This window comes from Dama dama, chromosome 1 (assembly GCF_033118175.1).
Source record: "Dama dama isolate Ldn47 chromosome 1, ASM3311817v1, whole genome shotgun sequence".
In the NCBI taxonomy this organism is placed as follows: domain Eukaryota; kingdom Metazoa; phylum Chordata; class Mammalia; order Artiodactyla; family Cervidae; genus Dama; species Dama dama.
This window is the reverse complement of record NC_083681.1, coordinates 31783572-31796426: the sequence shown is the minus strand read 5'-3', so window position 1 is coordinate 31796426 and position 12855 is coordinate 31783572. Positions and strand designations below refer to the sequence as shown.

General features: G+C 41.3%; 1 protein-coding gene across 4 annotated transcripts in view; it reads right to left on the bottom strand.

The window, feature by feature from the left end:
- Window positions 1-305: 305 nt before the first annotated feature.
- ARHGEF12 (Rho guanine nucleotide exchange factor 12) overlaps window positions 306-12855 on the bottom strand; it is a 151611-nt gene continuing 139061 nt past the window's right edge. For all 4 annotated transcript variants that reach the window (XM_061146127.1, XM_061146134.1, XM_061146142.1 and 1 more), the window contains 8 exons: window positions 12040-12127; window positions 11325-11411; window positions 11122-11201; window positions 10592-10825; window positions 7933-8430; window positions 6439-6755; window positions 5243-5312; window positions 306-4373 (listed from right to left, as the gene is read on the bottom strand). In XM_061146127.1, coding sequence (XP_061002110.1) covers window positions 4363-4373; window positions 5243-5312; window positions 6439-6755; window positions 7933-8430; window positions 10592-10825; window positions 11122-11201; window positions 11325-11411; window positions 12040-12127 — 1385 coding nt within the window. In that variant the 3' untranslated portion in view covers window positions 306-4362. The remainder of the gene's footprint in view (window positions 4374-5242; window positions 5313-6438; window positions 6756-7932; window positions 8431-10591; window positions 10826-11121; window positions 11202-11324; window positions 11412-12039; window positions 12128-12855) is intronic.

The following is a 12855-nucleotide window of genomic DNA, read 5'->3' as shown; positions in this document are numbered from 1 at the left end:
TCAAATGAGTAAATTGTATAGTAAGTGAATTATATCCCAATAAAACTGTTTAAAAACAAACAAACAAACAAACAACGCTGTCCCAGTTTCTGGGACAATTCCAGCTCTGAGTGTCCCCATGGAAGTTTACATGTTACAGAGATCAAATGGCTGGTCTCACTAGTAAAGATGCTCTGACCAGCAGGAAGATGTTTGACAGTCACCGCCAGTGAGATTAATTATGGCCTCCTTGGTGCCAAAACTTCTCTAAGATAACTTGAATAAGACAAATCAACAGGAATGTAAATAAAAAGTCACATACTTGATTCCTTTAAGCATATTTAATATTTGAATTCTCATTTTTCTATTTTCCCAGACCCCAGAAAACAGTTTTTAGATGACCAATATTTTGTTCCAGAAACATACAGCCTTATCAGCTAATTCATAAAAGAGCTATTTTACAAAGGTACATCTGGATAATTAGAACAATAAAGTCTTTTAGGCATTTCAAAATGTGATCAGTAAAAATACATGATTATTAATAAAGTTTTTTTTAAGATAGTTCCAGATTTCTTTAAAAGTAATTTCTGTTAAAGAGTACATGATTGTATGGTGAACAAGGAAAATAAAATGTTCTAGTAGGAAGAGGCTGATTAAGAATAACCCACAGTGTGCACAAATTACAGTTATGCTTGCAGTACATCTGCTTAGCCATTGGCACCTGGAAACGGCCGACAGGGCTTCCTTCTAGGAGGTACACTTTTTTTTTCCTACCAGTTTATTTTTAAAACCATCAGTACCAGTGGAGAAGAACAAGGCAAAGGGACTCTTTTCTTGAGGGAAGAATAATTATGCAGATCACTTTGAAAAGTGGTGGAGGAGTCAGAGGAAAAAAAAACATGATTTAAAAAACAGGAATTGTAATTCTAGGGAATAAAAAGTTAGCCAGCAGAAAGATGACTGGAAGGTCCTGCTAATTTTCTATCTTAAGGTCCTCTGTACACAGTTTTGAACCTTGCCCCCTGTGACATATAGGGAAGGAAAGACTGACCAAAGCTCTTGTAGCTCAAAATAATATCATATACCACCTTCAAAGAAGACAGCTTCCAGTTTGAAAAACAGAAGCTCCACATAATACACTGCATTTAATGATATCAAAAAGAAAGAGAAAAGTATGTGAGTAAAAGACAACTCACAGGAGGCATAATTATTTTCTTTAGCTTCAAAAATAAGGAAACAGTGGACTTTTCTCCTCTACTATCACACTAGCTCCCCACCCTTCTCCAAGGACAAATTAACAAAAAAAATTTTTGAGAGGGACTCATCGTTTCCAACAGTCGATCAAAGTTGTTTCAGGGAAAAGAAAGCAAAAAAGCACCTTTTTGGTAGCATATAATAATAAATAGTTACAGTTCAGGTCCTGGCAGTCCAAGTTATTCATAGCTGGTTTTAAAGTACATGAAATATATGGCTTCTAGGGCAGTGATCATGATTTTAAATTATAGCACTTTGGGGTTTATTGATTTGCTTTGCTGAACTCTGTTCTCTGAAAAGGAAAGAGACACCTCAAATGTAATCTGCCACTTAATAGCAAGGGAGCCGTTAGGGCCACTGGAAAGAGCACAGGGTCACGGCAGGTCACCACAATAGCTAAAACCAGCTCTCCTGCTCTGGGAAGGGAGCTCTGTCCACCGCCCTTGGGTCTTTCTACATGCAACTTGATTCCAACTTCAAGAAAACGGTTTTGACGGTCATCAGTCTCACCCCAAAACAGAGATTACCTAATTCCGTTGTCCTGAAAGGCAGGTATAGTATCAAAGTAGGATGGATGTGATTATAACGGACAAAAGGGGGGGGGGGGAAGAGAGCATGGGAGACCAGGATGAGGAGGAGGAGGAAGACATGAGGCTGGTGAGGTAAAAAAGAAAACTCAAAAAATCATGGAATCTTTTCAGAATTAGATTTCATTTGGGGGCTTCATTTGAAGATCTAGATATGAATTTATTTGGAGGTATTAGAGCAATGTTCAAAATATTTTTCCAGTTAGCCCTGTTTTTGTTCCAAGGAGAGGTTAAACTTCAGGGAAAAGAAAAGCAAATAGTTGCTAAGGACAAGGGGTTGGCTGAACCAGAAGAGAAACTAAAACTCTGCTAACATACAAATCTTCTTAAATAAATGAGTGCTAGGGAATTATCCAATGACCCTGTACTATCTGAAGTTAAGATGAAAGTTCTACTTGTATTTACCTTTCTTCTGATTAACTGCCCACTGATGGTATTAGTGTCAAGTAACTACAGGTAACCCTTTTAGTTGGGAGTGACTACATTATTTCCAGCAGCACAATGTAACCATTTGGTTTCTACTTGTTTCTCTTATGAGATACAGAAAGTTCAAGTCCCAAGCTTTACTTATATATTAGCTTCTGCTTCTAAAATTTTTAATCCCATTTTGATTTAATCTATACTTGGGCTATAAATCAAAATAAAATTCTAATTTATAGGTGAGGTCCAACAATCCAAGTTGGTCTATTTAAAAACACAGATCACATTTGGAAAGACAGAAACAAGAATCTGGACATACATGAGTTTTGCTAAGTTGTAGTGGTGTTTATAAACGCAGCTGGGAATCCTTACCACTTGTGATGGGGGGAAAATTTATATATATATTATATATGTATATATATATATATATATTTGGGCAGATGGTGGGGGGATGGCAGGGGAGAGTAAAATTACATCCTAACTACCCACAGAGTTCAGAGGGTACTACTGAAAGACATGAGCAGTGGATCAACTCTTTGTGTATTAACAGAATTTTAATATTTGACAAATGATTTAGTTTTTGATTGGCAAAAATACTTCAAAACATATTAATATATACCTGATGCACAAAGAAAACCACAGAAAGCCAACAGAACTGAAGGGAGTTCTCAAGTTACAGTTCTGAAACATTTATCCTCTGGAGGGTGCTGCCAGGGCTACTATTCATTCTAGAGCAGGCAGTTCCCAACGCCTTGCCTGCAGTATCCAGTGTATGTTCTGGTCTGCAATTTTTAAGGTCAGTCATGCACCAGTGTGGAAAAAGCTCCAGCAGTGAAGTCAGAGGATGTGCTTCTGGAGCTGGCTGGAGCAGCTCTGCCTTCTCCACCGCATCCTTCTCCACTCCACTCTTGGCTCTCTTTTCAAACTCCAAGAGCCCTTTGGCACCATCAGTGCAAAAATCAGAGTCAAACCTCCAGGTACTAAAATTTTACTGGCCTTATAATCAGCAGTACCCGTGGCTCATGAAAGCCATTGTTCAACTCAGTAGTGATTCAGTTACATAACCTTCCCACACTCTCACCCGCTCCGTCCCACCCTTCCTCAGCAGCCCCCACCCCTGCCACCACCTGAAGCATCTCTGTCTGTTTTCGCTTCCTGCTCAGTTGGCAGGGATTATTTTACACAAGTGCCAAGGTCTTAATGTATAATTATAAAAATGAAACAATACCAAGGATAACAAATTTTTGGTCAAGAAAATAAAATTTGCTTTCCTCTCCCTCCCAAATCCCAACCCTCAACAGAAAAGGAGACGATAGAAGGAAACACACCCATTTTCAAGTGCCTGCTCTTTAGTACACTGAGGATTCCTGTTCATTGGGAGTGGATCCCAGCCTCAGAGAAGAGGCGCTGGCCTCGGGTGGGAGGAAGCCCCCACCTGGGAGCACAAAACTCAAGTCCTCTGCTCGGAGGAGGCGCGGCAGAGGACTTTTGAGTACGCTTTTGAGGGGACCCTCAGACGAGCAGCCTACGGGACAGCAGAGGGCACGGGACATCCTTTGGTGGAGACCTCATGCTCCTCCCTCCTCTGCCCATTCCCTCCCCCTCTTCACCCCTCCAGCCACCTCCTGATACCCCATCCCGAACTCTTTGCTTCAGGAGCAGTCGATCCTTGGGTGTACTAAATACAAAGGGCTAAAACTCTCACTACTCAATTAAAACAAAACATGGCAAAATAAAAATTAAAATGTGCTTTCAAATACGGAATGAAGTCAAATAAATACATCTGATTTTCTCTTTTTCTTAAGTCTAAGCAAAATTTCATATTCTACACCCAAAGCTCTATACATTTGGTTTTTGTTCTGAATCAAAATGGATTTCTGAGAGTGAGGAGAGCAGGGTGAGAGCAGGATGTCCCCCCCGCGGACAGGCTTGTGCAGCTGCCGGGCTGTGAAGACCCAGTCCTGCTCTGGGCCCCGGGGGCATGGCTCCCCCAGGCCGTCTGCAGGCCGTCCTCTGTCACACATCACACACTCTCTCGGTGTCCACACTGGAGCCAGGGCACGGTGAGACAAGGCTGGTGCTCAAATCCAACAACCTGCAGTCGCCTCCAGGACACGTGGCTCTAACTTTTGTCTGGGAAGAACAAAGAGGTGTAGAGGTCAAATTAAGGAGAAAGAATGAGTTCAAATTAAAACAGAGAGGGCCTCTCCTGGTGGCTCAGTGGTAAAGAATTCGCCTGCCAATGCAGGAGACTCGGGTTCAATCCCTGATCTGGGAAGATCCCACACGCCAAGGAGCAACCAAGCCTGTGCACCACAGCTACTGAGCCTGTGCTCTAGGCCCGCGAGCGGCATCTACGGAGCCCACGCACCCCAGCGGCCATGCTCTGCAACTAGAGAAGGCACCACAATGAGAAGCCCGCTTGCCGCAACTACAGAAAAGCCCTCACAGCAATGAAGACCCAGCGCAGCCAAAAATGCATACATAAATTTAAAAAAATAATAAAAATAAAATTAACACAGAGAATACATCTGAAACCTGTGCACCTTGTTAACATCTTTGTTTCTGGATCGGAATAGCCTCATTCAAAAGAATGAAGGCAAATGAGTACAGACTGCGGCACTGGACACGGAACCACCTGTGGTCCCTGGGAGACAGGAAAGCACAGCAGGACCCAGGGAGGGCCTGCCTCCACTGCACAGAGCCTCGGTTTACCTGGCCCACGCAGCCCTGCCTTTTGCTTTTGCAAATGGGAAGAAAGACAGAACGCGGGTGGCGTGGGGACTGACAACTGCAACTCCTCTTTGAGAGGAAGAGCCGAGTCAGCAGATGGTGGCCTCTGCTTGACGCATGATGTTCGGAAACAAGGATCTTTTTTTTTAAGACAAGAGATGAAACAGAATCTCACAAGGTTTTCACTTTAAAGAATAATAAATCATTTCATTCAATGTACTGTTCAGGCAGGATGATTCTTGAGTCAGAAACCCACAGCGTTCACACACCTGAGTGCTTGTCTGTGAGGGCTGATCCAGCCAGCCTTTGGCAAAGAATGGTGTAACTTTCCTCCACCTTCTGTAAAATAAAACCCACAGGTTTTTCATTCAAACATCATAAAAAAAAAAAACTTGTTTTGAAAATAGGAAAGAAGGCTGTTGTATATTACAGGTATAAGCTGTCAAATTTAACATTAACATCATTAAAATTTTTGTTAATAGGAAAAAAAAAGTAAATTTCATTTCCTTTTACCTGTTTCTCCCTTGAGTGAATAACTTAAAATGTTCCCATGCAGAAGAAAGTAGAGGAGAGGGCAACCACTAGAGGTGATTATTCCCTCCTATCCTGGAGTCACCCTGAAAATGATCCCATGTGTGGCATGAACTAAGTTAGAGCCAATGTGCCCTCCATGGCCTCTTAGAATCTTACCAGTCACAGGACATCCCTACATGTAATGCTACAAAGAAAGGAAAACCTATCACATGAAGGTGAAAGAAAAACTAAGGGAGACCAATCTTTAGCTAGGAGACTTTAAGAACACTTTGAACTCTGACCCCAAAACCTCTACTAAGTAATGTCATGACAAAACATCTGGGCTCTGGTACCTGAGCCTACGGATGGCAAACTTAAGAGTCCTGTTGTCAGAAATGACCACACGGGTCAGTTCTGCAGTGATGGGTCACACAGTGACATCTTCAATTGCCCATTTACAAAACTCCTACTCATAGGCAGGTCTTTAGATTACCACTGGGGCCACTGGAGACAATTTCTCTCTGTCACAGCATCTGGGAAACTATCAACATCACCCTACAATTCACAGATAATTAATAGGTGATGGCAAGTTAAGGCATTTCCCAGCCTAGATTCCTAATTACACAAACCCCACCTATCTCAGCTTACTGCTCACATTTTCTCATGGAGGTGAGCCAATCATCCCAAATGCATTTAGGTCCTTAAACTTTGAAAGCCATACACACACACAGTTTATAGAGTACAACTTTTTCTGTTCTTGTGATGTGTAACCAGATAAAACAACGCTGACCTTAGTTTTTCATCCAGGTCTACTCAGAGACAATGGTCAGAGAAAACATACAAATCTAGACCCTCAGCGAGGTTACTGACATCAGCATGTTGATCATTCTACACTTTCTCTCTGTTAAATGTGTTTCTTATATCCGACTCCTAAGGATGAAGTCCAAGGTACCTTTAAGTGTTCAAGGTCAGCCTCTATTTTATGAATGTACTCCATGATCTGGCCGTGCGAATCAGCACAAGCAGAGGGACTCTGGATCTCAAAACGGGAATCCTCCATAGCTCCCCAGCGCTGCTGGACCAGGAATTCTGGGGTGAACGGTGAAACAGCCCCGTCAGAATGAGCATTCTGGGGAGAAGGCTGCTGCTGGTGTCCAGAGTCCAGAGAGGGGATGCCTGCTCCGGGCTGAAGAGGGAACGAGGAAGCAACCTCGTCGTCTGTGGAGCTCTCCTGCACTGGGTCATAGCCATCAAGGATCAGATAGGTTCCTACAGACAGAGACAGGACAGGTTGAAGAGGTTAGTACCACCTCCAACACATTGAAAAACAGATGTGGGGTGATGTGCTGATACCTTTAAAAGCTATTGAAAAGTGAAAGTTAAAGTCGCTCAGTCGTGTCTGACTCATTGCAACCCCATGAACTATACAGTCCATAGAATTCTCCAGGTCAGAATACTGGAGTGGGTAGCCTTTTCCTTCTTCAGGGAGTCTTCCAAACCCAGGGATCAAACCTAGGTGGCCCGAATTGCAGGCAAATTCTTTACCAGCTGAGCCACCAGGGAAGCCCAAGAATATTGGAGTGGGTAGCCTCTCCCTCCTCTAGCGGATCTTTCTGACCCAGGAATCAAACTGGGGCCTCCTGCATTGCCAGAGGATTCTTTAACATCTGAAATAGCTTAAAAGCTGTTAAAGAGGAGGCAAGGCCATTAAGTCCCAAATTTCCAAGTTACGTTTCCAGGACATCAGAATTTTCTTACTTCAGGTTAAAGCTAAACTTAGCAAACATTCCTAGTAATTCCGGGATAACCTCATGTTTTCTAGCATTTTACAAGTTAAAAGCTGAAAACTACCTAGTCCCTATATGATCTTATGGCCACTTTCCCTCAAATACCCACCTGGCCTCATTTCCCACCATTTTCTCCCACAGCCTGTGCTCTTTAACCACAGAATGCCTGCTCTGGCCTCGCAGACTGTGTGCTCACCTCCTTTGCTGGAACACTCTACCTATGGACACCCACACAGCGTCTTCCTTCCCTTCCCCTGGGTCTCTGCTCAAGTGCTACCTCATGAGAGGCCTTCTTCCCTGACCACCCTATCCATCCTCATTACTGTCTGTGCCCCTCAGTCTGACTTATTTTTCTGTATCATCCTTACTATTTGACATCTATTTATTTGGTAACTTATTTACTGTTACTCTTTCCCCAAGTGGTGGTGAAGCTTCATAAGAAGAGTGGATTTTTCTGTGTTTTATTCACTGTTACATCTCCCAGGACCTAGGGTAAGGGTCCAGCATAGAGTAGAGACAGTACTTACTGCATGAAAGAACAGACACTATACACAGACACACACATGAGATAATGCTTGGATATCCAAGCAACATCAATTTCAGCACATAGGACAAATAACGACGATCGAAATCAAAGTTTAAATGTGAAAGGAACTTGCCTGAGATGCGCAAATTAACATCCTTCTCTTCCTTTTTAACTGCTCCATCACCTTCTGATGGATTATCATCACTATGTGCTTCACGGGCATCAAAAAAGTGCTCTCCACTCTCATCAAGACCCCCTTCTGGCTCTGAGGGAGGCATCTCTGGGGTCATAATCATGTGGTCCATTACTAAAATGTCACTTGCCTGGCTCTCTTGGAATGCCAGTGCTGAATCCCGTGCCACTGAATTCAGTGCCACTGAATCCCGTGGAGCAGAAGATTCAGTTGAAGTCCGTGGACTGTAACAAGTTGAAATGTCACCAGTTCCAGTTCTAAAGGGCATCTGTGCTTCAACAGGATGACAGGCCTTAATATTTTCAGGGTTCTGGGTTCCACTGTCTGCCTGCACCCCCAGAGAGGCTGTCCTGCATCTTGGAAAATGTGGCCAGTCTTCCTGAGTGCTCTTCTCAGTCAAGCCCAGCTGGTGTACCAGCAGCTGCTTCAACAAACCCACTAGAAGATTTAGGAAGTGGGGAGAACACATGCATTCACATAACCTCAGACAGACAGAATTAAATTAGAGGAATTATAATTTCTCTCTTAAAGCCAGTACTTTTTTTACTAGCACACAATTAAAAACATTAACTTCATACAATCATCTTTTGTTTGGTTTGAAAAATGAAATAAAACACCATCTAGAGAAAATTTAACATTAAACTAGACAAAAAAAAAAAAAAAACCTGAAGAATTCTCAATGGAGATTTCCCTATTATTCTCCTATTTAAAACTGTTAAATAACCAATACCATGCCTGTCTCCACGTTTTCTTCCATATAACTGGAATAATGCCCCCAAGGTACTTCTTAAAAGGATGTAGAAAAGCTGTATCAATCTAAACAAAAGAATCTGAAAGTTCTGCTTTTTCCAGAAGCAGACACTATCTACATAGGCATTACTTTTGCTAATTTTATTAGAGACACAGAACATAATATCATCTATAATAACCCAAAGAATCTCCTTAAATGGTGACGAAGAAAACAAAGCTGGCCTGTAAATTTAATTCCAATGTTTGGTACCATGCATAATTTAAAAGGATAAGGAAATATTTATTAGTTTTTAAAAATGACCTCACTAGTAACACAGCTTCCTTAGGTTGCTGAAAACAGAACCAATTTAATTTTAAATGGGCCAGTGCATGCTCTGAGGCCACTCAATGAGAGGGTCAGTGAAACAATGTTAGTGAAACCATCAGAAATCATTACCACTGTTAACTCAATGAGTCTAGAATAAAGTAGGTCTTAAATGACTTGATCAATTCCGTACTTTCAACCGCCTTAATTTCTGTCTTCCCTTTAAATAAAGTCTCCACATGGGTTTGGGTCTTTGACTCTCTGTCTCTCTGCAGTCACTCCCTGAAAGATGCTATGAATTCATATGGCCACCTCTCCCTAACCTCCTCCAAAGTTTCAGTCTTAAAATTCCAACCTCCTGCTCATCCTTCCTCTTAAATGGCTTGCCATTCATTACCTACATCTCAACATGTTTAAAATTGAGCCCACAATCTATTGCAAAGGAAAGAAACAGAAAAGAAAGTGTATCAGTGGGCAATGGCAGTCCTTCTAATTTTTATTTGACAAGATAACTGAAATTATCTTTAAATATTCCCTTTCCTTTGTCCTCACATCCAAAGAGGTCAATTGTTTTAAGTATTTGTTGGTTCCTCACTTCATTTTTATTTCTCTAACACCATTCTAGTCCAAACCCATTTGGCCTCAGGCCCAGACCACGCCAATCCTCTTTACATTCAAATCCTTTCGCAGCTCTCAGCCAGAGTATTATTTTTCATTACTAATACATACACTCCAGCTTAAAAACTTCAAGTGGTTCTTTCTCTGCAGCCAGCCTTTTCCCTTCCTCCAGTACACCTGAGACATGTGATGCATTCCTGTCTGTAGCAGGGGTTCTCAACCAGGCTGGAAGGGGCGGGGGGGCGGGGGGTAGCTAACAGAGTGGCAAGGACCACCCAGTCGTGCACCTCTGTGTGTGTGTGTGTGTGTGTGTGTGTGAAGAATGGGCTGTGGTGAAGAATACTACAGTATCCACAAGAAAAACAGAAGATTATCTGTAGTTTGAAAGAGTCCTCAAAACTCTGTGGGGTGCCACCCTTCAATCTAGTCTTCAGGGTCCACAACAGCTGGGCTCCACAAAGTGTCCTCCAGCTTTCTAACCTTGTCGCACAACTCCTTTAGCTTATGTGGTCTCCCACACAGGCCAGCTGCCCTACTCACTGCTCTCTAAACACCCTCAGAGGTTCAGCCTTTTTGTTTCTGGTCCTACCATTCTTCTTATCTGAATGACTTCTATTTATCCTCCTATTAATAAATACCTATTTTGAGTCTTACCCATCTTCAAGGCAGTAGTCACAGCTCTCTTGTTTTCTAATGCCCCCCTTTCTCTGGTCACTCAAACCAGATCAATTTTGACATACCTATAAAGCTTATCTACTTAAGAAGATAGGGAAAGTTTTCTGTCATCTTCCAAATTAGACTGTAAAATTCTTGAAGGGAAAATTCATAGTTTATACTTTCCTGACTCTTCCTAAATGGTTGCAGAGTACATTATAGAACTCTGGTGCTTAATAAGTGTATCTGTGTTAATGTATGAATAGAACTTACAATTCCTTAGTGCATCCAGTGCCCACCGTTCTTCTGAGACAGGCAAGTGTGGATCTGGGATTGTGATTTGATAATTCACTCCGACTTCCTTCAGTGTCCCGTCTGCATGCTGCTCCTTTGCAAACTGTCTCTCAGCCACAAAGAGGTCATCTACCTCCGACTTCCCAGAGGTACCCAGTGAATGAGACTGAGGTTTTGATGACATTAAAGGAGACTCTAATCCCAAATCTCTGTCTGTTCAATGGAACAGAGAAAGCAGAATATATCTTAACAAAACTTTTAATGTGAAGCACCCAGAAAAATATTTGGAAAAAAATAACCACATAAGCTACAGAGATTGTCCACAAAGTAAAATGCATGCACTTAGTGTGGCATTATGATGGCACACAGAAGGCACGTGAGCAAAGTCTGTTAAAGTGAACAGCGGATGCCAGAACCTGCATAAACCAAAACAGTTAAGAGTCTCTTCACATTTTATTAACTAACATGTAGACTACTTTCTTCCAGGTTAACTTTGCAAAACAGTTTACCTGGACTCTGCAGACCAGTGACTGAAATGTCATGATGTGCCACTTTTAATTTTGGAGGTTCTTCTTCATCGTTGTCTCCTCTACAGAAGGAAAAAAAAAAAATAACCTTTTAGCTTCACAAGGTGCCTAAAGATCATTGCAACAAAATGTTAAGAATCATCCATCCTTTTTCTGATGCCACTTAGAAGCAGAGGCACACTCACTCGCACGGTGGTGGCTGTGGCAGTGGGATTGGCTTTGTGGACTGCTCCTTCACGGATGCGGCCATCCGACATATTAGGTCCTGCCAGCTGCACATTTGAAAAGAGCACAAAATACGGAAGGGAAAGGAAAACGAAACACACTTTAAATATACTCAGACAGCAGAAATAAAAACAACGAACTATACCAGAAACCAAACCAAACCAACAAACAAAAAAACCCTATTTCTGCCAGAGGGTTTCTTTATTTTGGAGACATACTATTAAGTAGAGATTATAAAAACTCTACACCTTAAAGAAAAACCTAACAATATTATGGATATACTACCCATTAAAAAAACTTCACTTGACACTTGTAGAATTTTTTCCTTAGCAAAGATACTTTTCCAAGTAAGAGACAAGAATACTGGAGTGGGCTGCCATGCCCTTCTCCAGGGGATCTTCCTGACTCAGGGATCAAACTTTCATCTCTTATAACTCCTGCATTGGCAAGTGGGTTTTTTACCACTAGTGCCACCTGGGAAGCCCCAGTAAGAGCAGCTATCTAAAAAAGAACAAGTACTTAAAAGAACACCTCTCAAAGAATACAGAGGAAGTATCTGTTTCCACACAGTTTTTGGTTTTCAAAGTCCTATTACAGAAGCAAGGTTAAGATTGTGGAATATTATATTCAGAATAATAAGACACAATAGAGCAGGCAGCTATGTCCAGTACATACACAGTCTTTTCAGAAACTGTCTGTGCCACCAGTTCATAAATTTGCGCTCCATTATCAGACATGGAGATGACGAATAGAGCTTTGTTATCTGAAAAAAAAAGACAAATTTACTCTATTGATATGACCCACAGAAGCTGTGAAAGATGTGTATCTTAATCTGAGTAAAGGTTAACACGTGTTCACTCTGTAGACACTCATTCACTTGGTAAAAACTCATCAAATACAACTTAAGAATTTATATATATATATATTATGCTTTAATAAAACAAAGATTATAAAAGCAACACTAATTCCACAGTAATTTATTAAAAACAAAAAAGTGTCTATTATCTAAATTATTGAACTAAACATTCTTTTTCCATTTATTCCACATTGCTCTTTTGCTAAATGGCTAGTTGGTAATATTCAGTAGGTGTTGATGAAAAGAGGTCATAAATGTATCTTACCACCATGGAATTAACAATTTTAAAAAGGGATCTTCATTATTAGTACTGTTAATGTGTAACTTTCTAACTTAAACTGATTTTTAAAAAACCTAAACCACACCCACTTCCCCTGTTTACGCTTTTTTCCCCACCATATCAAAAGAGGAAAGCCCTGTCAATGGCTAAGTTCAATATCTCTTTTGGTAACTGTCACAGTGCACTTGAGAATATGAGCATTATTTTCAAATATCTTCTATACGGATTTCTAACATAATTCCACAATGATAAGAGAACAGACTCTGTATGATTCAATACCTTTAGACCATAAAATTTTATACCCAGTTATATGTCCCTGGATATGTTCCAGTATCTCCTGGTTTATAGTCTATGG